This window comes from Protomyctophum bolini (assembly GCF_963924005.1).
Source record: "Protomyctophum bolini genome assembly, chromosome: 20".
Classification (NCBI taxonomy): domain Eukaryota; kingdom Metazoa; phylum Chordata; class Actinopteri; order Myctophiformes; family Myctophidae; genus Protomyctophum; species Protomyctophum bolini.
Genome location: NC_137881.1, coordinates 19,176,944 through 19,203,960, shown reverse-complemented (window position 1 = coordinate 19,203,960; position 27,017 = coordinate 19,176,944). Strand labels below are relative to the sequence as shown.

Below are 27,017 nucleotides of genomic sequence, written 5' to 3'. Positions count from 1 at the left end.
ACTGCCAGAGTAGTGTAGTGGATGTTAGTGAAGAGTAAACTACACACACACACACACACACACACAGGACTCACACACACATCCTGTTCTGTTGGAACAGAGCGTACGATACATACAGATGATCCAGCGGCCAGCAGAGAGGACGGAGAGGTTCAACAAGCCCCCGCTGTACTCCCTGTCTCTGTCGTTCTCCATTCCCCCAGCCATGCTCGACTCGCTCACGTTCATCCTGGAGAAGTTGTTCTTCCTCGCCCACATCAAGGTCTTCAGCCTGCTTTACGTGCCGGAGAGGAGGAGGAGGAGCAGGTCGGACTCGGAGCGGGACGAGGACAACAACAACCCGAAGACCAAGCAGCACTTTGAAGGGACCAGCCCGCCGCAGGTCGCTCCCGGAGTTGGCTCCCCTCCGGCGGCCCAGCAGCAGCATCACTACCAGCGGGGCGACCTGCTCGAGGTGCCCCGCACCCTGTTCACCCACTTCGGCATCTACCTGGGCGACGGCCGCGTGGCGCACCTCATCCCCGACGTGCTGCCGGCGCTGACCCGCGGCTGCGGCCAGGTCGGCCCGTTCGTGACCAACACGCGCCTCGTCCTCGGCGTGCTCGCCAAGCAGGCGAGCGTGCGCGTGGACTCCGTGGAGGACTTCGCGTACGGCGCCGACGTGCTGCGCAACGCCATGGACGCGAGGATGATCCCCGCGGCGGCGGAGGGTCCAACCTCTAAGGGTCCAACTCCTCCGCGGCTAGTGGCCGGCGAGGAGGTGGCCGTGCGCGCGGAGCGCCTCGTCGGCCCCGTGCCATTCTACAGCCTGCTGTGGAACAACTGCGAGCACTACGTGACGGGATGCCGCTACGGGGACCCGGTCAGCCTGCAGACTGACAAGGTGAGGGTGGTCAAGAGATTCTCGAGGGTGCTGGTGCTGCTGCTGCTGGTGGTGAATGGTTGGCGATGGCTTTTTACGCACTGGTTTTCAACCCCTTTTTTCAGATCGAGGCCCATTCTTTTATTCAGCATTTTGAGCGGCCATTTGATGACATTTAGCCTCTTATAGCCTCGGAAACCCAAACGTTTACTCAGATTCAAAACAAAAAACAAAAACGTTGTTATCGTCGTTCAAGGATGAGATGTTGTCCACAATGCCATGCTGGCATGCTGTATTGATGTGCTACCAATAAGAGAGATAACAGCTAGGCAAACAATCAACGATCAAAATAACAATTCTTCTACATTCTTGTGTAGACTTATTGTAAATTAAGTAGACCTAATATGCTATCCCTGGTCCAGGGCTAGCCTGCCTAATGCTTGCAGATATGTTTAACAATAATTTAACTCTTGAGAGCATATAATGAAACCAAATGGTAAGGGTCCATTTGGTTTCCTTTTACGATCTCAAGAGTTAAAGATCTATAAGGGTCAATTTTGGTTACCAACTATCCCATCATTTAGCTTGGGAGTCTGTTACCCCCTCAAGGACCACATGGTTGAGAACCAGTGGCTTTAAGCACTGTGTGTTGTGGGTAGTGGCAGGGGGGGGGGGTCATCATTAGCCCCTTTCGGGTATACATATGTGCACTCATATATAGAAATGGATACTGTAATACTGAGCATTTTACTGTTGGAAAAGGATATAAGATAAAACAAATAAGTGATGAAACAAAGAACACGAGCAGACAATTTTCTGTTTACTAAAGATGAATATAGATGAGGAGACCCATGTTTAATTAATACTGAACAGTGATAATTACTATCAGTCCAGAATACAGAGCTTTAACTTTTGAATACACTTTTTGTTTCAATCAAAACAAAATGTAGGAGTTTCTTTCCAGTATTGTAAAAATAAAGAACATGGGTGGGAGGAGGGGGGAGCGGACACTCATATTGTTTTAGAGTGAATTGACGATGAGGTCAAATTTGAAATTAAATGAACGTTTACTGACCTCAAGGACAGCTAGTCTTACATAAATGGTTAGCCTGCAGCTCTCCACTCCATCGTTGTTGGTTCTGTCTCTGAAATGTTTTTTTCCGTCGTGTGACTGTTTCTCTAGTCTTCTTCTCTCTACTTTGTGGTTTTGTGAGAACCGCCGTTTGCCCTCCAGTTAAAAACCAGACCTCACATCATCATCATCATCATCTCCTTTTTCTCTCAGTGTTGATTTTGTCAGCACATTTTGATTTAGTTTTATTCATAGTTCTTTTGACTAAAATGTAATTTTGTTTCAGTCACATACTAAATATATCCTAACATTGTAGTCGACTAAGTCTACAGTTGATTAAGTCGACTAAAATGTATTTCGGCAGGCCTTGGTGGCGTCGTAATGGCTGATTTTACACTTGGTTGCATGCTGAAAATACGATACACCTAAAATCACTTGTCTTTTAGTTCTACTGGATCTCTTCAACACACATTTTAGTCTAGTTTGTATTTGTTTGATGGAATTGTCTATATTTAGTCTTATAGCTGTAGTCATCATAGCTTATTTGTTATTTAGTTTTCATCAGTGAATTTAGTAGTAGACAAAAAATGTAGTCCAGGAAATCAGCACTGCTCCTCCTCCTGGCTTTACTCCTTCAATGGCTTCGTTTCTTTACGCACAGTTTGAGCACGTCGTTGTTACAAAACCGCTGAGCTACAAGCTCCTCGCGACACATTGTGAACTTGTAGTTCTGTCATGTTTGCTTACTTTAGCATGCCACTGTTGCAACACAACTTATTATACAATAATAGTTTTAAGTCGGCGGTTCTCAAAGTCCATGGACCTCCTGGGTTTTGCTCTGCGGCCCAATAATGTGGAGGTGACCTTGACATATACTGGTTTAGTCCATTTAGACCTGAGGCCCATCTTTTTTTAAAAGGCTTCTAAACGGTTTTCTGAAAAACCTATGTTTCTATGTCAGTGGTGCTCAACCCTTTTCACTTCTAGGACCCCCAGAATGATCTGTATTTGGCTGTGGACCCCCATCTGAAAATATGTAGTTCCAGGGACAACCCCCCCCCCCCACAGGCTAAAAAAGTTTGGGAACTACTTGTTTAAGGGGTTCAGAAAAACAAACAAAAAAACAAGGTGTGATGAAAACATCATGTCACTGTTCCTGTGCGCTCTGGGTTTCTTCATTTTCTTTTTCCTCCTCCTTTTTTCAGGGGGTGTAGCGGAAAGTGGGGGGAAATGTGGGTTGTGCTTCTCGGGGAAAAGCCATGGAGGAGAGAGAACAAGGAGTCCATTGAGGCGCCCACCGCCATGCCAAATCACTGCCATATTTATAGGGTGGAGAGCTGTATGCAGACAGACAGGGCAGGAGGTAGGTGATCAGGCAAGCAGACAGACAGGGCAGGCGGTAGGTGATCAGGCAAGCAGACAGACAGACAGACAGGGCAGGAGGTAGGTGATCAGGCAAGCAGACAGACACAGACAGGGCAGTAGGTAGGTGATCAGGCAAGCAGACAGATGGGCAGACATGCGGGCAGACAGAGGGGTGAGGCGGAGCCAACCGAGCCAGACAGTCTGACAGACCTTTTGCTCCAGGCCAGTAAGCAGCCCCATAAAACCAAACCATGCTGCCTGCAGCCGAAAGAGAGAACACACACACACACACACACACACACACACACACACATTCAGAGGGACACACTGTGTGTGTGTGTGTGTGTGTGTGTGTGTGTGTGTGTGTGGGGGGGGGGGGGGGGGGGGGGGGGGAGATGTTGCTACTTGTTGTAAGACCTAGAGTAAAGACCTATTAAGTGCTGCTCAATCAAATTCCAACTAAACCTGTTCCCATGGATGAAAGAAAAGATACAAAGAATATATATGTATATACAGTACATGTCCCACTATTAACAAAGTTGAAAGGGAACAATCGGCATGCAAGAGATAATGTATGACGCGGCGGTAGTTGTGGAGAAATAATGACCAAAGCGTATAAAATCCAAGAGCCGCAGAAGGTGCTCTGAGGCATTGATTAGACGGCGCTCTGTTATAGAGCGGAGCGGTCATTATCAAGAAATAACACACAGCTGAATTCAGCGACTGACCAATCGGAATCAAGCATTCAACCAAGGTCACTGGACCCCACATTGAGAACCACTGCCCTTAATACAGCACCTGTAATTGGTTGAAGGAGTCAGTCGCAGTCAGTCGCTGAGCTCAACTCATGTGAACGGCTCTAAGCTAGGTGAGTGCGTTAGTAGGTGAGGATTGGAATGTGGGGAATGCCCACTCGCTCAGTTGGACGTCTGTTTCGGCAAGAAGAACTCCCATTTCAACTCCAAAATATTAGCATAACTATTTTCACTGTATATCTGTGTTTAAAGGGAACCGCCTGAATGGAAGATAATCAGAGAAGATTTGAGGAAGTACTTCTTTAAAAAAAAAAAAAAATTAAAAGTTTAAAATGAAAGTGATGATCTCAACTTCTCAAGTAGAACTTGGTTGTCACAGTAGCCAGTAAAATTAAGGAAATGGAGTTGCTTTGACACGTTAAAGTGAAAAGGACAGAATTCCTGAGTCTTTGTGCGTGCATGCATGCGTGTGTCCAGTAAGCCATCTAATCCCCTTGCCTTTTGTTTGATAATGACATCCGAATATCTATCCTCCTCTCCTCAAAAACTTGGCTTAGGAATGTGATTTTTGTTCACAATTCCATGCTGTGTTGATGTGGTACCATTAAGAGAGACAACAGGCAAACGTTGATCAAAATAACAATTAGTCTACATTCTCTAATTGTGTAGACGTCTTGTAAATTAAGTAATGCAGATGTTTAACAATAATTTAACTTTTGAGAGCGTAAAATGAAACCAAATAGACCCGTCATTTTATACTCTGGGACCACTGGTGGTCTCCGCCTCCGGACCACTGGTGGTCTCCGCCTCCGGACCACTGATTGAAAACCACTGACTTAGACATTAAGTAAAAAAAATTATCTGAGTACTTCTTTCACCACTTGGCGCGCTCTCTCTCTCTCTCTCTCTCTCTCTCTCTCTCTCTCTCTCTCTCTCTCTCTCTCTCTCTCTCTCTCTCTCTCTCTCCCCCCCCCTCCCTCCTAACCTCTAAAGTAGGTCTCCACATTTCATAACATTCTTCCCACTCCATTGAGTTTTGGCAAACATTGCTCGTGGAAACTTCCACGGCACCTCAATCCAATTGGCAAATGAGACGTGAACGAACGTGACGTCATCATCACGCCTGTTCCTGGCAAACATCTGACGATGGGGGGGGGGGGGGGGGGTTCCGCTGGCAAGGGAACCCTTTTTTCCGTCCGTTTAGAACTGTGGTTGTTGTAAAGGACCCCCATATTGATAATATGTAAACGCGTTTTAACAAAACACTTTGTTTTAACCAAACAAATATCACATAGTACCCTACCTTTAAAGCCTCACTATGTAACTTTTCTTTTTAGGAATAAAACTATTATTTTGCCCAATCTGTATGTTAATACAATTGAACTTGGGTTCAAATCCGGGGTAGAAGAGGTGCCAATACTTTTTGTACTCAAGTTAAATGTGTCATTTCTAATACAAGACTTGCGTACTAGAGTAGAGTTATATTGTGGCATAGAGCACCAAAGTCTGACGTCAATATCGGTAGAGGGCGCAAATCCATGGGTTCATGTACTTTTTATTTGCATTGTAATCCCCATAGGGAGATTTTAGATCGCCTCATATAAGAACGGTGTTTGAAAAATAAACATGTCATCCCGGCCGTTTCACTCATATGGATATGAAGAATTAACTGACTGAGAGAAAACGCTATTGTTACTGCTACTGAATTAGTTACATTTTCACTAGAAACAGACTGTATCATATATGATTGACTGACTGTCCCAAACGATACAGAGACACCTCCCTGACAATAACGCAGAGACAGCTTGTTTATTTTTGGACCACAATGCTTATATGAAACGATTTTATTCTCCATAGAGAAAGTGAACCAGGGGATGAGCGAGTGACGTCAGGACTTCGGCGCTCTATTGCTATTGTTACTTAGACCAGTGGTTTTCAACCCATTTCTTATCAAGGTCCATTATTTATTCGGCATTAAGCCATGAATCACCATTTGATGAGATTTAGGGGTAGAAGAAGAATCGGCCTTAGGCCTAAATGGGTTAAAACATCAAAAGGGGTTCCCGCTCCTGAATGCGTTAACTTATACCGTGTGTTAAACATTCACCGTTTTATTCCTCTCTCTTCCAGTTCTGCCTGTGGCTGAAGGCACTCGTCAGAGACCAGCGGAACGTGTTGCGTACGGCGCTCCTGGGGGTCCTGTCCATGCTGTGTCTGGGGGTCTCCCTCTTCACCGTCGTGCCCACGCTGCTCGTCCCCTTCACCCTGTGGATGGTCAGTTAGGCCATTACGACCCGAGACCAGATTCTTCCAAATCCTGACAGTTTTCTGAAGAAAAAAAACCCTGTTTCCATACCGGTGGTTCTCAAACTCTTTCTTGTCAAAGACCGCCAAAATGATATGTTGTTCCAGGGACCCCCCCCCCCCCCAGAAGCAAAGATATGAATTAAAAAAACGCAGTGAAAGAATTTATATTCAAAGATTTGCACCACATTTTCACGATTTTTCAGAAACGGCAATAATTGAAGTAGAACTCTAAAACAGACATTCCGTGCAAAAAAAAACATTCTAGAAATTATTCTATTCCATTCGTTTTTTTTTCTTTTCACCTTTATTTGGACACTTTCTTTTCCCTTTTTTTTTTTACATTCAATCATCAAGAACACAAAACAAAATTAGAGTCATCAAAGAAATCTACCTCCTCTCCACTTTCAAATGACGCAGACTCTAATGCCATCTCCCCAGACTTCAGGAGTCATTTTCCACATTAATTCAACTTTGTACTGTAGAATAATCTTTATAGAATCAGAAAGCCATATTCTAACGGTTGTTTAATTCTACGGCAGTTGTTCCAGAGCCTTCATCTAGCCCAGTGGTTCCCAATGGGCCTTTAAAGTAACTAGTAACTAAAACAAATGTAGTGGAGTAAAATATTTGCCTCTTGAGATTTAATGAAAAGTAAAAGTATTGGAAAGAAATACAAATACGTAAGTAGTAAGTACAAATACCTCAAAATTGTACTCAACTACAACCCTCACAAAAACATGCAGTAATCCTGGTCTCTAAAACTACCTCCCCCTGGCCAGCCGGGGCGCCTGATGGAGGGGAAAGGAACTGGTCCGAATAACGTGTCCCTTCCACGCGCTACGTCCGGCCGGGGAAATTCCCCTCTGTCAGGTGAAAAGAAGCAGCTTGGACTCCTCATGCATAGAAGGAGGCATGAGGTCAGTCCGCTGCCCCCCCAGGTTGGCAGAGGAAGTGTAGCGCCCAGGATTACATTAGATAATTGGCACTGGGTGAAAAGAAAACTGGGTTACAAAATTGTGGGATAAAAATTGTACTCAAGTACAGTACTTGAGTAAATGTACATACTTACTTAGTACATGTTACTTTCCACCACTGCTGCAAAAACACCAACATGAATCCAACACAACTCTACACAATGACAGTGCTGTCAAACGTCATCTCTCTCAGCTTTTGGGAACCACTGATCTTAGCTGGGGAGCCAGTCACCCAAAATCTGAAAGGGCCTGGGATGTCATGCCGTACTTTATTTATTATTATTACACAGCCATGTTTGTCCCTGTCATTTCTCGACCGTTTCGGACGCGGGGCGGCTCGCCGGAACCGGGACAGCCCCCTGGCTGCATTCTGGATTCCAGGAACCTACAGGGACCCCCACATGGTAACTGTCATTTCTCTACCGTTTTGGAAGTGGGGCGGGTCCCGCCGGAACCGGGCCGGTCCCCTGGGCACGTATCTCGTGGACTGGATGTTCGGAGCGGCAGGTGCGGTATTGCAGTCGCTGTACCGCGACTGCGTTGTGACGAAACGAGAGTTGAGCCAGAAGGCAAAGCTCTCTGTCTACTGAGCAATCTTCGTTCCTACTCTCACCTATGGTCATGAAGTGTGTGGACCTTAATGACCAAATTAATAGAAAAAACACAAATAAAAAGTACGGCATGACATCACAGGTTAAACTCTATTCTTCTATAGCTTTTGGGCCTGTGGCCCCTCGACTATCTAGTCTGTGCTTAAGGTGGCTTCCATAGAACATCTTATATCATATCCTATCGCACAGCCTAGCAGGTGGTCTTCTGTTTGGAGCAGCTCCTCTGCACTTTGGGGGTTAACTGCCTTGCTCGACAGCACTTTGTGGCTTTCGAGTTTTCTCTACATACATGGCAGCAATATTGGTTGGACAATGCCAGATTTTCCATCAACACACACACACACACACACACACACACACACACCAGAGCAAGTGCCTAATAGCATTTCGGTCCCTTTGTTTGGGTCACCAACAGTGCCAGGGTTTGGAGGAAGCACTTTTCTGTCTCTGAACACTATAGTGCCTAGAATGTCTCTTCTTGGCCCACGTTGGCTCTGCGCGACGACTCCCGCTAAGCGCCTATAGTACCTGTACATAACTGTAGTTATCTGTAGATATCCTTCACAACAAGGATTGTTGCCTAACAGTCCAAAATCATTGTACATAATTATATATTATTTTTTTGTGACATCGTAACACTTTACACTGTTTCTCTTTTTGTAAAATAAAAAAACTGCACATAGATGCAACTAGTTGTTTTGCGTCATTTGTTTCATACGTTTGTTTTCCTTTGTGTTGCTTAAAGGACCACTTCACCACTTTTCAACCCATCTTCATATAATTGGTCTTCACTAATGATGATGATGAAATAGAAAAATAAATAAATGATCCACTCTGTGTCTCATAGGAGGGCTGTGGGAAGTTCAGAAACCCACCCACCAGTGACATCATCAATGGGGAATCCAAGCTAATAGAAACGGCAGGCTTTCCATTCCTGAAAATGCGAATCCGAAAATGGAAGCCATCATTCTCAAGATAATACTAAATATATTATAATATTACTTGCGGCCCACAGCCCTCCTATGAGACACAGAGTAGGCCTAGAACAAAATGTGGTATTTTATCATGAACATTAGGGAGGACCAATTTTATGAAGATAGGTTGAAAAGTGGTAAAGTGGTCCTTTTTAACCACTTAAAAGTATTACAAAACTTTAAAGGCCTGACTTAAACCCTAACATCGTCTCTGTAGGGTGGAAACCTCATTATGTGCAAAACTTACTTTTCAGGATTTCAAATTCATAAACGCAAAAGTACGAGCTGCTACTTTTGTGTGACTCGGTAGTGATCAAGTCGTTCATTTACGAAGTCACTTCTGATTGTGTATAGTCTTTTGATTAGCATTAGCACGGTATTTAGTTTTAGTCAACTGAAATTGCTATAATTTGTAGTCTAGACTTTGTCGACTAAATATCAATATTTTTGTCTTTTACTCTTAGTCTGATTAATCCAAGCTTTGCGAGGCGTTGTGAGCTGATGTTTTCAAAGGATTTTTACACATTTTTAAAACTTGTGGAATGGGACTGATCTGCACAATGACTACTTTTAAATGGTAAAGGGTGTATTTATATAGCACGTACCTTTTATCCAAAGCGCTTTACATATTGTGCATTACACACATCCATACACCAATGGCAGAGGAAACCATGCAAGGTTCCGTGTCTTGCTCAAGGACACTTGGACACTAACTGGGGGAGCCCGGGATCGGACTCACTAACCTAGTTCTCAATTATTGATTAAATATAATTTAATAGAACATAAACGGACCACCATGCAATACTAAAACATCCAACTGAGTAGAGATGTGATCATGTGAGAGTGAGAACTAAAATAACTAGACTACCGGTATCTGAGTTAATGGATATTGGATATTCTAATGTTCTAATTCTAACTATTTCCTCACCAGTGAATGCATGTGTCTCCCACTCTGCTCATGGCCCAACTCCTCCCACTAATCAGTAGGCCGATTGCCTGCAGCATTTAGGCAGCACACTATGCCTGCAGGAGGTGTCTCCCAGAAGCTGGCCTGTTGGGCTCCAGCTGGCCATGCTTTCCCACAGCGTGTGCGACGCTTCTGAATCTCCACCAAGGTTGGCCTGATGGGCCTTGTATCGTGTTGCACCAGTGCAGGTATGTGTGTCTCTTAGTTGTTAAGCAATCGCCTGTGTATGTACGTCTATATAGTAGCCTCAGTCCAAGCCTTACTCATCGTCTATATAGTGGTATTGAACTTTATGTTTGTTATTTATAGACCCTGACCACGCTTTCCCACAGAGTGTGCATCTCTCTACACCATGGTTGGCCTGTTGGTCTTCATCCTTGTTTTATGATGCGTCTCTATATCTAGTTGTTAAGCAATCTCCTGTGTGTATATATATAGGCTATAGTGGTATTGGACTTTACTTTTTGTTATTTATAGACCCTGTTCTACAAACGGTACTTCTGGAGTGTTTGCTCCTGGCGTGTGGTGACACCACCACCACACTATAGAGGGTATGTGCGTGACATCATCATCATACCTAGCCCCATATGTGCCCTCTCCTTCGACATGACTTCAGCATGTGACTGCAACTTGTTCCTGTTCGCAGATGACTCGGCACTGCTGGTCTCGGACAGGAACAAACTGCAGGTTGAAAAGACCCTCAGCTCTGAACTCTGTAGAATCTGCACCTGGCTCGCTGATAACAAACTATCTTTACACCTGGGAAAAACTGAATCCATTCTCTTTGGATCTAATAGTAATCTCAGCAAGGCAAATGGCTTTTTGGTTAGAGTGGGTGACAATGTTATCACACGTAAAGATGAAATTACCTACCTAGGTTCCATCCTGGAGTCTAATCTTTCCGGTGATAAAATGGCCACCAACGTAATAAAAAAAAGAACAAGATTCCTTTACAGGATCTCCTCACTGGCCCCTGTAAAATCTGACCGTTTAAACTTGGATTTTCTTGCTAAATTTGAATTAGTGGAAAACTTTTTTAGCCCTTCACTTTTTGGATTCATTGTGCAGAAAAGGGTAAGAAGCGTTTCTTGTGGGCACATATGGGGCTACATCATACCCGGAGGTTATGCAGGAAAGCCTAGTGAGTGGCAAAAAACTACTTTCTGGCCTTGACAGCCCATACATCCAAACAGAAAAGTCCTATCTGATTGTATTAAACTATGTTAAACAACGTTAAACTCACTTTGCCACTCGATTTGCCATTAACTTTACACATGCGCTCCATTCAATTCAAAGGAGATTTATTGGCATGAGAACGTATACGTTTACATTGCCAAAGCTGTCAAAAATAAAAACAGTTGAAAATGGGGAAAGTATACAGTTGGAGGGGTACAGCATTTTGTAGACACACACACACACACACATACACACAGAATGTATGTTTATGGTCTTTAGTTAATCTGTTCATTTGGTGTCTCTTTGGCACTACATTAAAATGAAATGTGAGAGTAGTCTGTCTACTACAATCTAGTTTCTGCCAAAGTTTGTTTATAGAAAGTGTTTTCACCGCCATCTGGTGGACAAATATGCAGACAGCACATGGCACATGCTAGTAATACTGCATAGTGCATGCTTTGTTTTACTGAATAAAATTGAATTTTGTCCAATCTGTATATGGTAGAGTATGTTATACAATATGTATAACATATGAGTATGTTATATAATATAACTTGTATTGTTGTATTTAGACTCCCTGCTCTTCTATTGAGACATTTATAGGATCGTGGTCATGAGTATAGTTTTGGTTGGTAAAAGGACAAACATTTTGTGAAATTGGAAGGAAGCAAACAAACACACATTTTTTGGAATTGGCGGGAAGCATCATGTTAACAAAGCGCAGTCACTAACCACTCGGCTATATATATATATATATATATATATATATATATATATATATATTTGTCCATTCTTGAGATGATGGACAAAAGTGGAAAAAACATGTCCCACACATAAGAGCCTTATTTATGTTAAAATTAAATTAATTCATAAAAATAAAAGCATTTGCAAAGTTATATGTAATACAGTTGTGTATTCTTATGACATTAATTTAATTATAATCTTTTTCATATTCCATCTGAATTAGTTAAAAGCAGGCTTTGTACCCAAAAATGCCTGTATTTAGCCTGTCCCCAGCAAGTGGTCACAATTTCAAACTGCCAAAAATGTGTCTAATACTGTCACAATCACATAAATATACATACTAAATGAAAGTAGATTGTCAACAACATAGCAAACAATATACACAGTTAATTTTAATTTATATTTTCCAATAAATATCTCATATCAAATGTGTGTCCCACGTCTCCGTCAACTCCGTCAGGTTTTTTAAAAGTCTTAAATTAATCAGAAAATATTGTCGACAGATTTAACCTGAAGACTCCTTTTCCAAGTCCTGTTTATATTTGTTGCAACAGTGGAGCAGTGCTACTGACATTTGTGTGCAACATTTGAGCTGACAGGCCTTTTTTATGTCAATCAATCGAGTCACCTTAATTCAAGTGATAGATTATACTGTACTGCACAGCCTTTGTGATCTACTGGTAGATCACGATGTACTTTAATTTGGGCACCCCTGCTGCAATACAAGATTCAAGTCCAGAAACCTGCGGTTCCAAAAGCTATCTCAAGTGCATTCATGATGATAAAGAACGAAAAATGATATTATTTTAATGACAGAAGTAGTCAATACGACCACAATTAATGTACCAAGAAACTAGCTATAGCCTAGCCAGTAGCCACAGAGTCTTTCTGCGCTCTGGGAGAAAAACACAAACAAGTTGGCGTGGCGAACGATGCGAAGTTCGATTGAGCCGACTCTGCCCCGTCCGAGTTGTAACCCCATAGCACAGAATCGTAAATAATGTCAACCCGATCTTTCCCAATTCCATACATTACATACACTACTAGCCACGCCTCTGTCGCGGTCAAAACGGTAGTAGTGTAATATGTATGGATTTTGAGGTGCTCTTGTAGTGTACTCATGTATGTACGGAATTGCCAATCTGTGTTATTTCACCGTGTTTGGGTGAGATCGGGCGGGTACAACAACGAGAGATTTTTGGTGTGCTCCTGACTCCCTCCTAGAACTCCATATATGGAGCTAACAGAAACATCCAAGCCTGACATCATAGACTCTATCTTTGGGCATGACCGATATTGGGACTCCATATATAGATATGACTGACTCACAGCGACATCACCAGGTTGACACAAGCACTGTAGCCAACGACATAAAATGGAAGGAAATCTCAGAGTTATATCAGATAACTCTGAGTATCGGTGATACTCTGGGACTTCACCTGCCTCCAAGAACGAACCAGGTTCCTGCATGAGGTGAGCGAATGTGTGTGCATGTGGTGTGTGTGTCCAGCCTCCACCATGCCACTGTTTGGTAAATCCCACAAGAGCCCTGCTGACATCGTCCGCGCACTGAAAGACAACCTGCCCATCTTGATCGAACAAGACAAGAAGACGACGGACAAGGCATCCGAGGAGGTGTCAAAGTGCCTGGTGTCCATGAAGGAGATCTTGTACGGCAGCAATGACAAGGAACCGCAAACGGAGACGGTCGCCCAGCTGGCTCAGGAACTCCACGACAGTGGTCTACTCATAGCGCTGGTAGAAAACCTCCAGGTCGTCGACTTTGAGGCGAGGAAAGATGTATGTCAGATCTTCAACCACTTCCTGAGGAGGCAGATCGGGACGAGCACCCCCGCCGTCGAATACTTCTGCTCTCATCAGGAAGTCCTCTTAATGCTGCAGAAGGGGTACGAGACGCCACCGGTGGCCTTGAGCTGTGGGTCCATGCTGAGGGAGTGCATCCGCCACGAGCTGCTGGCCAAGGCGGTGCTGCACTCGGAACACTTCCGCTGCTTCTTCAACTACTTTGAGATATCCCCCTTCGAAATCGGCTCCGACGCCTTCACCACCTTTAGGGACCTTCTGACGAGACACAAAGCGATGGTGGCCGAGTACCTGGAACAGAACTACGACGCTGTTTTTGCGGACTACGAGAAGCTGTTGCACTCTGAGAACTACGTCACAAAGAGGCAGTCGCTCAAGTTGCTGGGTGAGCTGCTGTCGGACACGCACAATGTCACAGTGATGACATGCTACATCAGCAAGCCAGAGAACCTCAAGCTGATGATGAATCTGCTCAGGGACGCCAGTCCCAACATTCAGCTCGAGGCCTTCCATGTCTTCAAGATTTTTGTGGCAAATCTGAAGACGCAACCGATCATTGACATCCTCCTCAAGAATCAGACTAAATTAATTGAGTTCCTGAGCAACTTCCAGAAGGACCGCACGGTCGATGACTCTCAGTTCAGTGACACGAAAACCGATCTAATCAAACGGATTAGGGATCTGAAGAGACCAGAGTCCTAGGGAAAAAAGTCACCCTCATGTGAAGTGCCCACTGTATTTATATCGGCCACATGACATTTTACGTCGTAATTCAGTGCCCTAAGCAAATATACTTGGCTACCAATAGGACGTAATCTCTAAATGCCATGCATTGGAGGGGCTGATGCCCCTCAAAAAATAAACTGAGAAGCTTTGACTACAAAGTGTACAACAGCAAAGGGCTTTATGCCTGTATCAATCCGTGTGTGTGTGTGTGTGTGTGTGCGCTTTCAGAGTTTCAACTCGGTAAAGCTTTGACTACAAACTATGCAAGCAAAGGGCTTTTCACCTGTATGAATTATCATGTGTTTTCAGATGTCCAGGCAGATTGTCTAAAGCCTTTGTTACAAACTGTATTAAGCAAAGGGCTTTACCATATGAATCATGTGTTTCTTCATAATTCCACTAGGAAAGCCTTTGCTACATACTGTGCAAGCAAAAGGCCTTTCACCTGTATGAATCATGTGTGCTTTCAGAGTTTCATGTTGGTTAAACTTTATTTAACTTAAAGCTTTGACTACAAATTTGTACAAGAAAAGGGCTTTTCACCTTTATGAATCACCATGTGTTCAATTTCTTCATTACTGCATGCACCAGTGTTAAATCTTTTGCTACATACTGTGCAAGTAAAGGGCTTTTCACCTGTATGAAACATCCTGTGCTTTTCAGATGTCCAGGTTGTCTAAAGTTTTTGTGCATATTCCTTGTAAGATTTGATTAATTCTCAAATACTTTAAAATCTGCTTTTTGCTGTGACCCTGCATTTGGCCAGATTAAACTTGCTCTTCATCCTTGACAATATGTTCTACCTGAGTCTTCACAAGATACTGTGACACTCCATGACACACCAGACTGTGACAGATATCTCAAATGACAGGTGAGAATTATCAGCCTGGCGGTGAAAAGAGTATAGAAATTGCAGTGTTGGACAGTCACAGTAGTCGCAGGAGTTTGGATCCGTAACATTATGAATGCCCCCGTCCACACCAAATACTATACTGTATAGTTGTATATATAGCTGCGGCGTGGACTCTGCCATCCACTTGAGTTTTTTTTTTAAAGAGGTCTTTCCTGTATCCATTTAAAAAATGTGGTGCCTTGTGCAAATGAGCGAGCTCAACAAAATGGAACTTTGTATTATATCGTTAGGATCATTTGATGTTGAAAATCGTCTGCATGAATCGAAAGCATTTTGTTTTTACTTCCACATCCCAGTCTTCAGACGATAAAGCCGCTCTCTGTTTGCTTCAGCGTGTTGTCCTTATACCATGATGCAGGGTCCATCTCACTTTGTAGATTAATACCACATGGCAATCTTATGTATCCTGCACTCTATTGTGCTTTCTATGGAGAATGTCAACAGACAATATTAATATGCTCTATGTTGTGTGGATACGGCATTTTAAAGAGAGGGCAAGAGCGGTGCCCGTTGGAGCCTCTACAGCGGTGCCCGTTGGGCACTGGTCTACTTGGAACGATGCAGGTTGGAAATGAATGCCCCACCCATGGCTGGTTGCCATGCCAGCCTTGCCCTGTGATGGCCCCTCAGTACAATTACTTGTTTGTAGATCAATATTGGTCTCTTCCCTACTAGAGGTGTTGATGATTCATTCATTCAACTGTGTTGGACACAGAATAGCAGATCTCATCCCAGAAGTGATTAAACCGTTGATGAGGAGAAACGGAACATACGGAACATATCAGGAAAGAGGCAACAGAGAGAGAAGAAGGAAACGCAGAGGTCTTAAGATTCAGACACAAATTAAGCTAGCATTTTTCTTCCATGCTGTTTAATAAAGACTTTTGGTTTTTGTCTTTTATACAGTGTTGGTGGGAGTGTGAATGGAGAAATAACGATTGACAGACTAATGTTACTGTACACACTACTAGTTCTATTAAAATGTCTTAATGGATAGTTCAATTTACATCATACAAGAAAGGTTAATCTCAATCAACAATACTTTATTCAGAGACTAAGAAATATGGATTCTCGTTTCAGGGATGATCCTAGTTTCAACATCAGGAGATATAACCTAGAGAATGCTTTTTCTGTATTTGATAATACTTCTAACACTCCTGGATATCATAAAAAGGTAGATATGAAATGATTGCAAGATTGGATAACTTGGGTCCATTTCAGTTCTTTACTCTTAGTTGTGCAGACATGCGTTGGGAAGAAAATATCACTTCTGTTTTAAGGGAGAAAGGTTTGAATATAGATTTCAAAAGAGAAATAAGGAAGAGGTAACTATTGTGTATTTCAATGAGGGAAAAGAGTCGCTTCCATTGGATGAATAGGCCTATTTGAAAAAATATGAAGATGAATCAATTCATGAGATTGTGAGAAACATTGTGTTTGCAACACGAAATTATAAGCATAGGGTAGAGTCGAACCCCGATCTCCAACTCCGACAAGGCAAGCAACAAGCCGCTGGCAGGTACTGGACCTATGTCTTTTAGTTCTATACGTTCTTTAATATAAAACTCAAGACAATTTTATGGTTCTGTGTGTTTGTTATACTGTGTGTTACTCAGTTCCTGTTACTGTGTGTGTGAGTCAGGAATGAACAGGACTTGCAGTATAATGTTAACAACCTCTCACTCACACACACACACACACACACACACACACAAAAACACAAACACAAACACTACATTACACACACTACTCTCTCTCTCTCTGTGTCTCTTATTTCCACAGGCCACATCCTGTCTTTGTGTTATTTATGCTGTCATCTTGTTTCTCAATATTATATCTGACGTCTCTGACTTGATACATAATACATCCGACCACCATGACTCTTTCTGTTTCTCTCTCTCTCTCTCTCTCTCCATCTCCATACCTCTCTCTCTTTCTCCCTCCAGACTATGAATGTGTCTCATAGTAAATCACTTGTCTTTGTGTCGGTAGAGTTCAGACCCACATGCCATTGATTTAATGAACTAACTCTCTGCTATTTCGTGTGTGTGTGTGTGTGTGTGTGTGTGTGTGTGTGTGTGTGTGTGTGTGTGTGTGTGTGTGTGTGAGTGAACTGTGCGCTTAAACTTTCCTTAATAATCCAAGATTAGCTGCTTAAGAAGCACCAATAGGCCACATGAGCACTTTTAAACCTATGCATCGGCTATTCGCTACAAGCTCAACCCGCAATTACCATTAAGCAACATCACAGAAAAAAAAAAGCCCAAAGCCGCTTATAATAAGCAGACATGGCATGACTAATAATCCTTGTTCACATGATGGCTCTCTCTCTGATGCTCTCTCTCACCCTTTCTTTCAGCCACTCCCACAAATAAAACCAGAAAACCTGCTACAAAAGGTGACAAAAAACAACACTTTCACTCCCATTCGCTTCTGTTTCTTCTTCTGTCCCATCCATCCATCTGTCCTTTCTTCCTTCCACATCATGTTCTCTCTCCGCTGCCTGGCTCTCTTCTTCCTCTCGGCTCAGAGCGCCCACCAGGAAGACGAGGCGCAAAGTGAGGGAGGTTCATCAGGGACAGAGCGTGATGATGAGGAGGAGGAGGAGGAGGAGGAGGGGGAGGGAGAGACGGAGAGGGCGAAGAAGAAGAACAAGTATGACCTGATGTTTGAACGAGGGGATCTGCTGGAGGTCCCCAGGACTCTCTTCGTACACTTTGGAATCTATCTGGGAGGAGGCAGGTGAGATGGCAAGGGTTGCACTGCAAACTGCACTGGATCATACTGCAGTGATTTTCAAGGGTGATTTTTTTTTTCTCCGCTAGGTCACCCTTGTAAATAACCTTTTCATCCAAGGCACCCCTGAATGACATTATTATTATTACTTTATAGAACGTTACATTTATTTCATATTACGGTATGTACATGTAAATCTTTCCCCCTAAAATACAGCATATGTCACAAGGAAAACTTGAGCCAATAGTAGTCATTACGACTAATTGAAAGTAACTTCATACTTGACAAGTTGACAGTTAACCACTTGGACCCCAGCAACCCTATTCTGGGGGGAACATTCACCAAAAATTGCAGCTCTACAAGCTCACAAAGCACCACAATTGTGACACGTTGTGAGCTTGTAGCTCAGCTATGTTTGGCAAGGTGGTTTGGTGGTTCATTTTATTCATGTATAAAGGCACCCACTTTGAGAACCCCTGCTGTACTATACTATACTATACTATACTATACTATACTATACTATACTATACTATACTCTCCAGAGTGGCTCATCTCATTCCAGACATACTGCCTGCAGTCTCTAATGACCAGTGGAGTATCAACCAGATGGTTTCCAACATCAGGCTCGTACTGGGAGTACTGGCCAAGGTACTGTGTGTGTGTGTGTGTGTGTGTGTGTGTGTGTGTGTGTGTGTGTGTGTGTGTGTGTGAAGGAAGATGAATGGACTCTGATACTACTGTAACATGTCAGTAATATATACTGTGTGTGTATTCAGTGTGCCAGTGTGAGGGTCGACTCGGTAGAAGATTTTGCTTATGGTTCAGATATCATCGTCAACAAAATGGACGAGGTAAGAACATTAAGGGTGTGTGTGTGTGTGTGTGTGTGTGGTGTAAGGTATTCGGTACTGGAGATTTAGGGTCCATTTTCGTCACCGCTAAACCCCTTCTCCCTAAACTTCTTTGCCTTTTACTATTTTGCTAGATAGTTAAAATGGTCAGTCTACAAGCTCACAACATGTCAACGTAGATGGCTGAACTATTCAAAAATGTTTTTCAAAAGGCAAAGAAGTTTAGGATAAGGGGTTTAGTGGTGACGAAAAATGATGTTTGGGTCAGTTTCCTGACATCCCCATATTGATTTCCCACGGGCCTTTCCAGTGGTGGAAACTGGAAAGTAACTTGGGAAGTACATTTACTACTGTACTTGGTATTTGCACTTGGTATTTCCCATTCCCAATACTTCTATAAGTACTTCTACAGTGCACTACAGTACATCTCAGAGGCAAACATTGTACTTTTACTCTACTACAATTATTTGACTTACTAGTTAATTTGATTATTATTACAAAACATACACCACTTCAGCCCTACATTTCGGCCATTTGAAAATAGTGGATCTACAAGCTCACAATGCTCAAAAATGTTTGAGCACCACTGACATAGAAACATGAGGTTTTCCAGAAAACCTTTAGGATTTTAGAAGACATGTTTCAGAATCCTCCTCAGGTTTAAATGGGTAAAACAATTGAGTATACTTGTTTCCACCAACGGGCCTTCTACTGTATACGACAGGTGTGCAAGTGTCCGGCGCTGCGGGGGGACGAGGTGGCCCGGCGGGCGGAGCGGCTGCAGGGCGCCATCACCTACAGCCTGCTGTGGTACAACTGTGAGCACTACGTCATGTACTGTCGCTACGGCACCGTCATGAGCTTCCAGACCTTTCAGGTAGTGGCAGCATATCGTACACATTTGAACATTTGATTTGTTTATGTCCACGCAAAGGAGATTCATATACACACACAAGGACACAAATATCATTATATAGGTGCAGTAGAGTGTTAGGTGTTTTCAAGGTACAATAGAGGGTCGCAGTCCCGCCCCCGACAAGCGCCCCGGAAGACAATTTCCAACTCTTTTTTTCCCCATAGACGTTTCATAAAGTATTTATTTAAAGACCTGTAAGCCTCGGTCAAAGCCAGCTCGGTAATAAACACTATTTTTTGGGCTGAACAAATAATTTGAAAGAAGAAAAAAAAGGGGAGGGTACAACAACCTTTTGTTGTTTTTATCACTGTGTGATCATTCTTGTTTCTAATTATTTGTTCAGCCCAAAAAATCCACTGCCACTCAGTCCTCTCTATGGGTATAAGTAACCGTGTCTCCGCCATATATGACGGCTGCCAATTATAGCGGAGACACCACAATACGTTGCCATCCTTTTTGCCTCCTTCTTGGACACACACACACACACACACACACACACACACACACACACACTTTTCTTCCTCTGCACGCACACAAACATAATCAGACACACAAAGAAACACATTTGAACATCAGGCTTGCATGGGATTATTGAGGAATGTAGACAAATCCACCAGATGATCCAGGGGTCAAGAAGGTTCTCTCTCACACACACACACACACACACACACACACACACACACACACACACACACACACACACACACACACACACACACACACACACACACACACTCCTTGCTTTAATTAGCCATAATCCTGCCTTGTTGCTGAATGAAAGGCTCCATTGTGTGTGTGAGACATTGTTTGTGGCAGAGACATTATTTGTGTGGTTCTGTCTTTTTTTGTTTTTGTTTACAGCACCCAAAGTGACGCGATTAAACCGATCCAAGGCATACGATCAAGGCATATGACTGTGAGAGAATGTTGATGTTGTTCTGATGATTGATTAATTGGTTCATTCATTGTATGAATTGCATGAATATTGTAGGCTATGTATTTAAAGGACCAAGCCCAAAGGGACATCTTGGTCAGCACTCAATTGAAAATGCAAATTTTGAACAGGCATAGCTAGCTTATGAACCGTTTCACTGTCAGCGATAAATCTTCGATACACATATACACACAACTTTCATGCGCCTCCCAGGATCTTCGATCAAAATGTACGAAAGTTTCTACACGTGAACTTTGGACCTATACGGACAAAATATTAAGGTTTTATGAGCCAATGAAAAGTGCAGTTTTATTCTTACATGTTTATGAAACTTTACAGTATGGTAGAGGGCCATGCCAAATAGCACTGAAACCAGTCTTACTCCAATTGGGGAGTTTAAAAACAGGCATAACTCATGCCTCGTTTGACCAAAACCCATGGATCCTGGGTACACATGTGCCTCTGTCACTAACCAGTAAGCTCCGCCCTCAGGATTTTTGAGAAATTTGTGTGAAGTGTTCTGCACACAATCTATGGACCATTATCTGAAATCCCAGTTGAACAGAAATTTGTACAAAGAAGCAGCAATAACAGGCACTTAAACAGGCATAACTCTGTCTGTCTGTATGTATGTTTGGGGTACGAACAGCTGCAATACTGCTGGGTGACTTGTAGAGCAGCCTAAAAGGGCTTATTGATTGGTCCCGTCTTATCGCTGCTATATTTATTTATTTATTTTTGCATTCAATATAGCCTAGTTGTTTCGATACCTGCCTAAAATACTGTTATCAGTATCGACCAGCATATGCCAGTCTGTGCCCATTCCCATACCACCATCATTTATCGCATTCGCATAATATGTCAACGGACATTCCAGGCATCGGAGTCGGAATACTCTGGCATACTTTCTGCTGTTTGGTGAGGGAAAACAAGAGGGGGCCTATTTTTATGATAGAGGATTCTGAGGGATTCCAGTCAACCCAAGTAGCCTAATTAATAAGGCAGTGGTTCTCAAACCTTTTCATGTCAAGGACCCCCAAATTGACATATATTAGCCCACGGACCCCCATTTGAAAAATATATGCCAGGGACCCCCATCAGAGAAGATTGTTTTATTATTTTGTTTATTTTTTTATGACTATAGCAGTGATTCTCAACATTTTTTAATTTCAGTTTGATATGTGTTAGGCCACAGACCCCCCACACGGGGCCCCCAATCTACACAGTACTCTTGACAGTGTACAAATGGAACCAAATTTACCCATTAGGGTCCATTTGATTCCTAACTATCAATTTGACTGGGATCGCCCTGACCCCCCCCCCCCCCCTTTAACCCTGGTTAAAACCTTAGGTTAAAACTTCTGACCTTGCCTGAACATACCTGTTGCAGGATGACAGTACAACAGTACAACTACCCCACCTCGTGGTCAGAGTTAGGTACTGACGTATACCTCCACATCAGAGCCTGCCTGTATCCAAAGAGCTGGGTGAAGGAGTTTGATTGATTGATTTATTGATTTTTCTTAATTCACAGTATGTAGAATGGGGACATTTCAAATGAAAGCACAAGTCATTACAAAAACTACTACGAGAATGAAACCAGGAAAAGCAATACTTAATTGTTTACATCAGGGTCCTCCATTTTCAATTAATCAGAACATTTAAAAATGTACAAATATACACTTCTATGAAAAACATGAAATCATCATATATATATATATACAGTTATACAAGTAAAACAAGTGGAAAAAAGGCTTTTGACTTTTTTAATTTATTAACAGGGGCCAGTTTAGAATTGCAGACCTGTGCTCTTTGAGAGTGGTATTAAAGGAGTCTAGGGATTCACATTTCTTAGTGGCTGTTGGTAGGGCGTTCCTCATTTTAGTTTTATATAGGAGCTAAATTAATTTAATCCCTTGTTTGATCCAAATCTCCGTTGCACATGGTTTGTTGAACTTTTTGACATTTAGGAAGTATTTTGACAGGTACATGTGTATCTTGGTGGTGTAGCGAATCTTGTAGACTAAGTTGCTGTACTTTGTCGTCAACTCTAAGCCATTCCAGCCTATCAAAATGGGCAGGGGTGAGGTGGGTTCTGGCAGTAAGGCCATGTAGTGAACAAGCAACGCAACCCTGAACAATCCCTTTATTTTATTTATTCGGCACACAGACCACCATTTGATGAGATTTAGCATCTCAGATATGAGAGATAAAAGGCCAACGTTGATCAAAATATCAACATTCTCTAATTGTGTCAACTTCCTATAAACTAAGTAAAGCATATGTTTAACAATAATTTAAAAAAAGTAGACCTGTAAGGGTCTGTTTGGTTTCAGTTTACTCTCAAGAGTTAAAGATCTAATAAGGGCCCATTTTGTTACCAACTCTCGGATACTCTCCATCAAGCTGAGGACCACCTGGAACCCAGTCTCAAGGACCACTGGTTGATCATTTGATCATACTAGCATCACACAAAAGGGGCGGCGGTGGCTCAGGGGTAGAGTGGCTGGATGGTAACCGCAAGGCTGCCAGCTCGAACCCGGGCTCCCCCAGAGTTAGTGTCCTTGAGTTAGTGTCCTTGAGCAAGACTCTGAACCCCTAATTGCTCCTGGTGTGCTGGTTGGTGCCTTGCATGGTTTCCGCTGCCATCGGTTTGTGAATGGTTGAATGTAATGCATGTAATGCACAATCTATGTAAAGTGCCTTCGATAAGGCGCTATATAAATGCAACATTTACCATTTACAAAAGCATTTGCACCGCGTTTCGAGCTTGTCGATCTGCTAATATCGACACGTTTTAATCTGAATCCTGAAAAGTATAACGGTTTTGAGTTTTCACTCGACAGACACGATATATATCTCTCTATCTCTCTCTCTCTATCTCTCTCTCTCTCTCTAGTTCTGCAAGACAGTGAGGAAGTTGCTGCTGAGTCGTCGTCTTGCCAAGGCAGCAGCAATGTTGGCGGCGTGCTTGGTAGTGTATCACGGAGCGTGGTCCACTGGCCCCATCCTGCTCGCCATCATTGTGCCTTTCCTCATATGGATGGCTTCTTAAAACACAGGTGGTTTTAGGACATTAGCTATTTTCACGACATTTCACGACGACATTATGGGCCAAGGACAGACCTGTGTGGAACCCCGGCCTGGGTCAACAAAGTATAGGGTTTAGGATATTTAGGCCTATTGCTAAAACAGAATAAAACTAACTGGCTTTATCCTAGCTTATACCATTGTTATGTAAAACTAACACATTATAGATGGACAGTGGGATCCCAGGAACCCATGAAATAATCTACTTTCTAAGCTCGGAGAAGTTAATCTATAATGAAATAGCTGGAATACATTGTTTGTTGCTCTGTACATCCATCTGCTCCACTGTGTGCTATATGTTAATAAAAAATAAAGTATGACTAATCTTTTCACTATAAAGCACTTTGTTTTATGATGATTTTATAGGTGCTTAAGACAGGGAATTATTTATAATAGCAATTATAAAGCACCACGGGAAGCACCATACTAGACTATTTACAATTCTCACTCAGTACTTTTACTTTTACTGGGGCGACTGTGGCTCAGGAGGTAGAGCATGGGTAGTCCAATGATCTGTGGGTCGGCGGTTCGAATCCTGGCTCCTTCTGTATACATGTCTAAGTGTCCTTGTGCAAGACACTGAACCCCAAATTGCTCCTGATGTGCTGGTTGTTACCTTGCATGGCTTCTGCCGCAATCGGTGTATGAATGTGTGTGTGAATGGGTGAATGTAAATGTAATGGATAAAGGTGCTATATAAATGCACCATTTACTTTACTTCTACTTCACTACATCTCAGATTAACTTTGACTCCACTACAATTACTTGAAAAAGTAGTTACTTTGCAGAAATACATTATTATAAAACATACATTAACCACTTTATTTTATACATAGAATATTTTGGCTGATCTCCAAACTAGCGGCATGTGAGCGTTGCACTATTTTCAAACATTTTAGTACTTTTGGTACGCCTATACTTTAAGTATTTTGATACCAATACTTTTGTACTCAACTAACATTTGGAACATGCCTTTTACTTGTAACAGGGTATTTTCATATTGTTTGTATTGTTTGTTTACTTAAGTAAAATAAATATCAGAGTATATTTTTCTTCCACAACTGCATGACTGTCTATGTTGGTGTATGTAGCCTCTATCATGGCAGACTGGCAGTGGAATCTCGGAATGTGGGATGGATTCTCTATCAATGTGGTTCCTTTCCTAACTCCTCCTTGACACCTTTCATTGACCCCTCAAGTCGTTTAAGGTCAGGTGGGCTGCCGAAATAGACATTTATTTTATTATTATAACTTTTCACATGATGTACTGATTGCACTCAACCACATGTGTCGAAGCACGCACACACGTCGCACACGCACGCACGTTTCTCTAGTAGTGAATTTATTTCCCACGATAATTTACAAATTTAAAATTTGTCTTACGACGGTGTCGCGCGGCAAACGTAGCAGAGCTACAAGGCCACAACGCGTCACCTCCGCGACTTTCTGTGGGCTTGTAGATCTGCTAGGTTCGCTGGGCGCAGTGGGCGACACCGTCGCACGGCGAAGCCGTAAGCATAATGATCCCGCCCACCGCGCCCTGCCCGACCTCTGATTGGTCCACTGTCTGTCAGTCATCCGGTTGCATCTTTTTTTACAGTCTCTGCTGCTGATGAGAGAGGGACAAGTTTATTGACAGTAAGTTCTCGGGCACGCTTAAAATGGTCATTTAATAACAAATAACTGATTAAAGCCTTTTATCGACGGTCTCACCGCGAACGTAAACGTTGCTAATGTTAATTTGAGACATTTTAAAGTGAACTAAATCAACTAAAATGCATTATTCCTTACTGATCATTTTACCTGTCTGTGTCACATGTGCTCTGCTACTAAGCTAACCTGACTAGTTGGTTTAGCTAATCTATCTTTTTTCCCCTTTCTTTATTTTTCTTATAAAGCGTGCTAGTCGCCTACTCAGTGGCGTAAAGTAATCAAGTACATTTACTCAAGTACTATTGAGGTATTTCTTTTGCTTTACTGGAGTATTTCCAATTGTCTATACTTTCACTTCTACTCCACTACATCTCAGAGACAAAATATTGTACTTTTTTACTCCACTTAGGGTTGCTAGTTCCTTCACAATTTTTTAAACAAAACTAAAGACACATTTCTACTTTTTCTCTAGGCTTTCTTAACCCCCAGAACTTGACACCTTTATTCCCCCTGATAGTGTTGTTGTTATATTTTTGTTTGTAATTGTTGTGATGTTTGTGATTACTTGATTGTTTTAATTATGTTGTTAAGCACTCTGGAACATTGTTCAAAAAGGTGCTATATAAATAAAGTTCATTATTATTACTACAATTATTTTACATTTTTAGTTACTAGTTACTTTGAGGATTTTTGATTATTACAAAAAATTAAAATAGCAGACCTACAAGCTCACAATGTGATGTATTGTGAGCTTGTAGATTTGCTAATGTATCCATTTTGATTTTAGACATTAGATTTTTGTGAAGTACCTTCTACAATGTGATACCAATACTTTTGTACCTTTACTCAAGTAAATCCGAGTTACAGATTGGTAAGGTATCCATTTGGTTCCTAACTAAATATTATTTTGCTTGCTAGGATTTGGTTCCATTTGCTTCCATTTGTACGCTCTCAGAGTTACAGACCTGTAAGGGTCCATTTGGTTATTTGTACGCTCTCAGAGTTACAGGTACAAAAAAAGAGCAGACTGAGTCAGGGGTTGAACAGTTGCCCTACTGCAGGGTTCCCCAATACATTTTCCTCAAGGGCCATATTTTGACTAGGGTACCAGGCTGGGGGCCGAGTCTGCACGCGCTAAAGATTGGGTTTTTTATTTTTTCATTAATGAATTAAGCTTAGAATAGATCCTTGAGAGGGTTCCAGCTGGTCTCCAGATAAATGACGGAGAGTTGGTAACCAAATGGACCCTTCTAGATCTTTAACTCTTGAGTTAAACACTTCTCATCTTTTAATTTGAAGGATGCCCAGTTTGACATGCATAGCTACTGACCCCCATGTAATGCCATTTATATGTGGGTCCTCAATTTATTATAACTTTTATTTATAAAAATCAATGTCAACTTAACTCTGAGAGAGTACAAATGGAACCAAATGGATTTGGTTCCATTTGTACACTCCATTTGTACACTCTGAGTGCCAAAAGCCCTTGCATATGATGGCAGGGCTCTAGCAGTGATTCTTATTTTAATTTGAAGGATGCCCAGTTTGACATGCATAGGCTACTGAC

The 27,017-nt window shown here is 42.3% G+C and overlaps 3 protein-coding genes across 3 annotated transcripts; all 3 read left to right on the top strand.

Annotated features, from left to right (window-relative positions):
• Positions 1-8,635, top strand: LOC308335658 (lecithin retinol acyltransferase-like). Its single transcript, XM_080792770.1, has 2 exons — positions 1-883; positions 6,185-8,635. Exons 1-2 carry the CDS (start codon positions 119-121, stop codon positions 6,335-6,337), a joined length of 918 nt encoding a protein of 305 aa, XP_080648896.1. The 5' UTR covers positions 1-118; the 3' UTR covers positions 6,338-8,635.
• A 4,690-nt stretch (positions 8,636-13,325) lies between these two features.
• On the top strand, positions 13,326-14,333 carry LOC308335657 (calcium-binding protein 39-like; the record flags this gene model as incomplete). Its single annotated transcript, XM_080792769.1, has 1 exon — positions 13,326-14,333. One exon carries the CDS (start codon positions 13,326-13,328, stop codon positions 14,331-14,333), a length of 1,008 nt encoding a protein of 335 aa, XP_080648895.1.
• Positions 14,334-17,755: 3,422 nt separating this feature from the next.
• On the top strand, positions 17,756-23,943 carry lratb.2 (lecithin retinol acyltransferase b, tandem duplicate 2; the record flags this gene model as incomplete). The annotated part of the gene is made up of 5 exons (XM_080792254.1): positions 17,756-18,012; positions 18,549-18,654; positions 18,783-18,857; positions 19,582-19,734; positions 23,607-23,943. The coding sequence occupies 5 exons, from the start codon at positions 17,756-17,758 to the stop codon at positions 23,760-23,762; spliced, it is 747 nt and encodes a 248-aa protein (XP_080648380.1). The 3' UTR covers positions 23,763-23,943.
• Positions 23,944-27,017: the final 3,074 nt, after the last annotated feature.

What these genes read in the sequence shown, in the direction of transcription:
- LOC308335658 (XM_080792770.1), top strand. Translation starts at nt 119, where the DNA reads ATGATCCAGCGGCCAGCAGAGAGGACGGAGAGGTTCAACAAGCCCCCG. An exon ending in TCAGCCTGCAGACTGACAAG is followed by an intron (nt 884 to 6,184) that starts GTGAGGGTGGTC and finishes TCTCTCTTCCAG; the next exon opens with TTCTGCCTGTGGCTGAAGGC.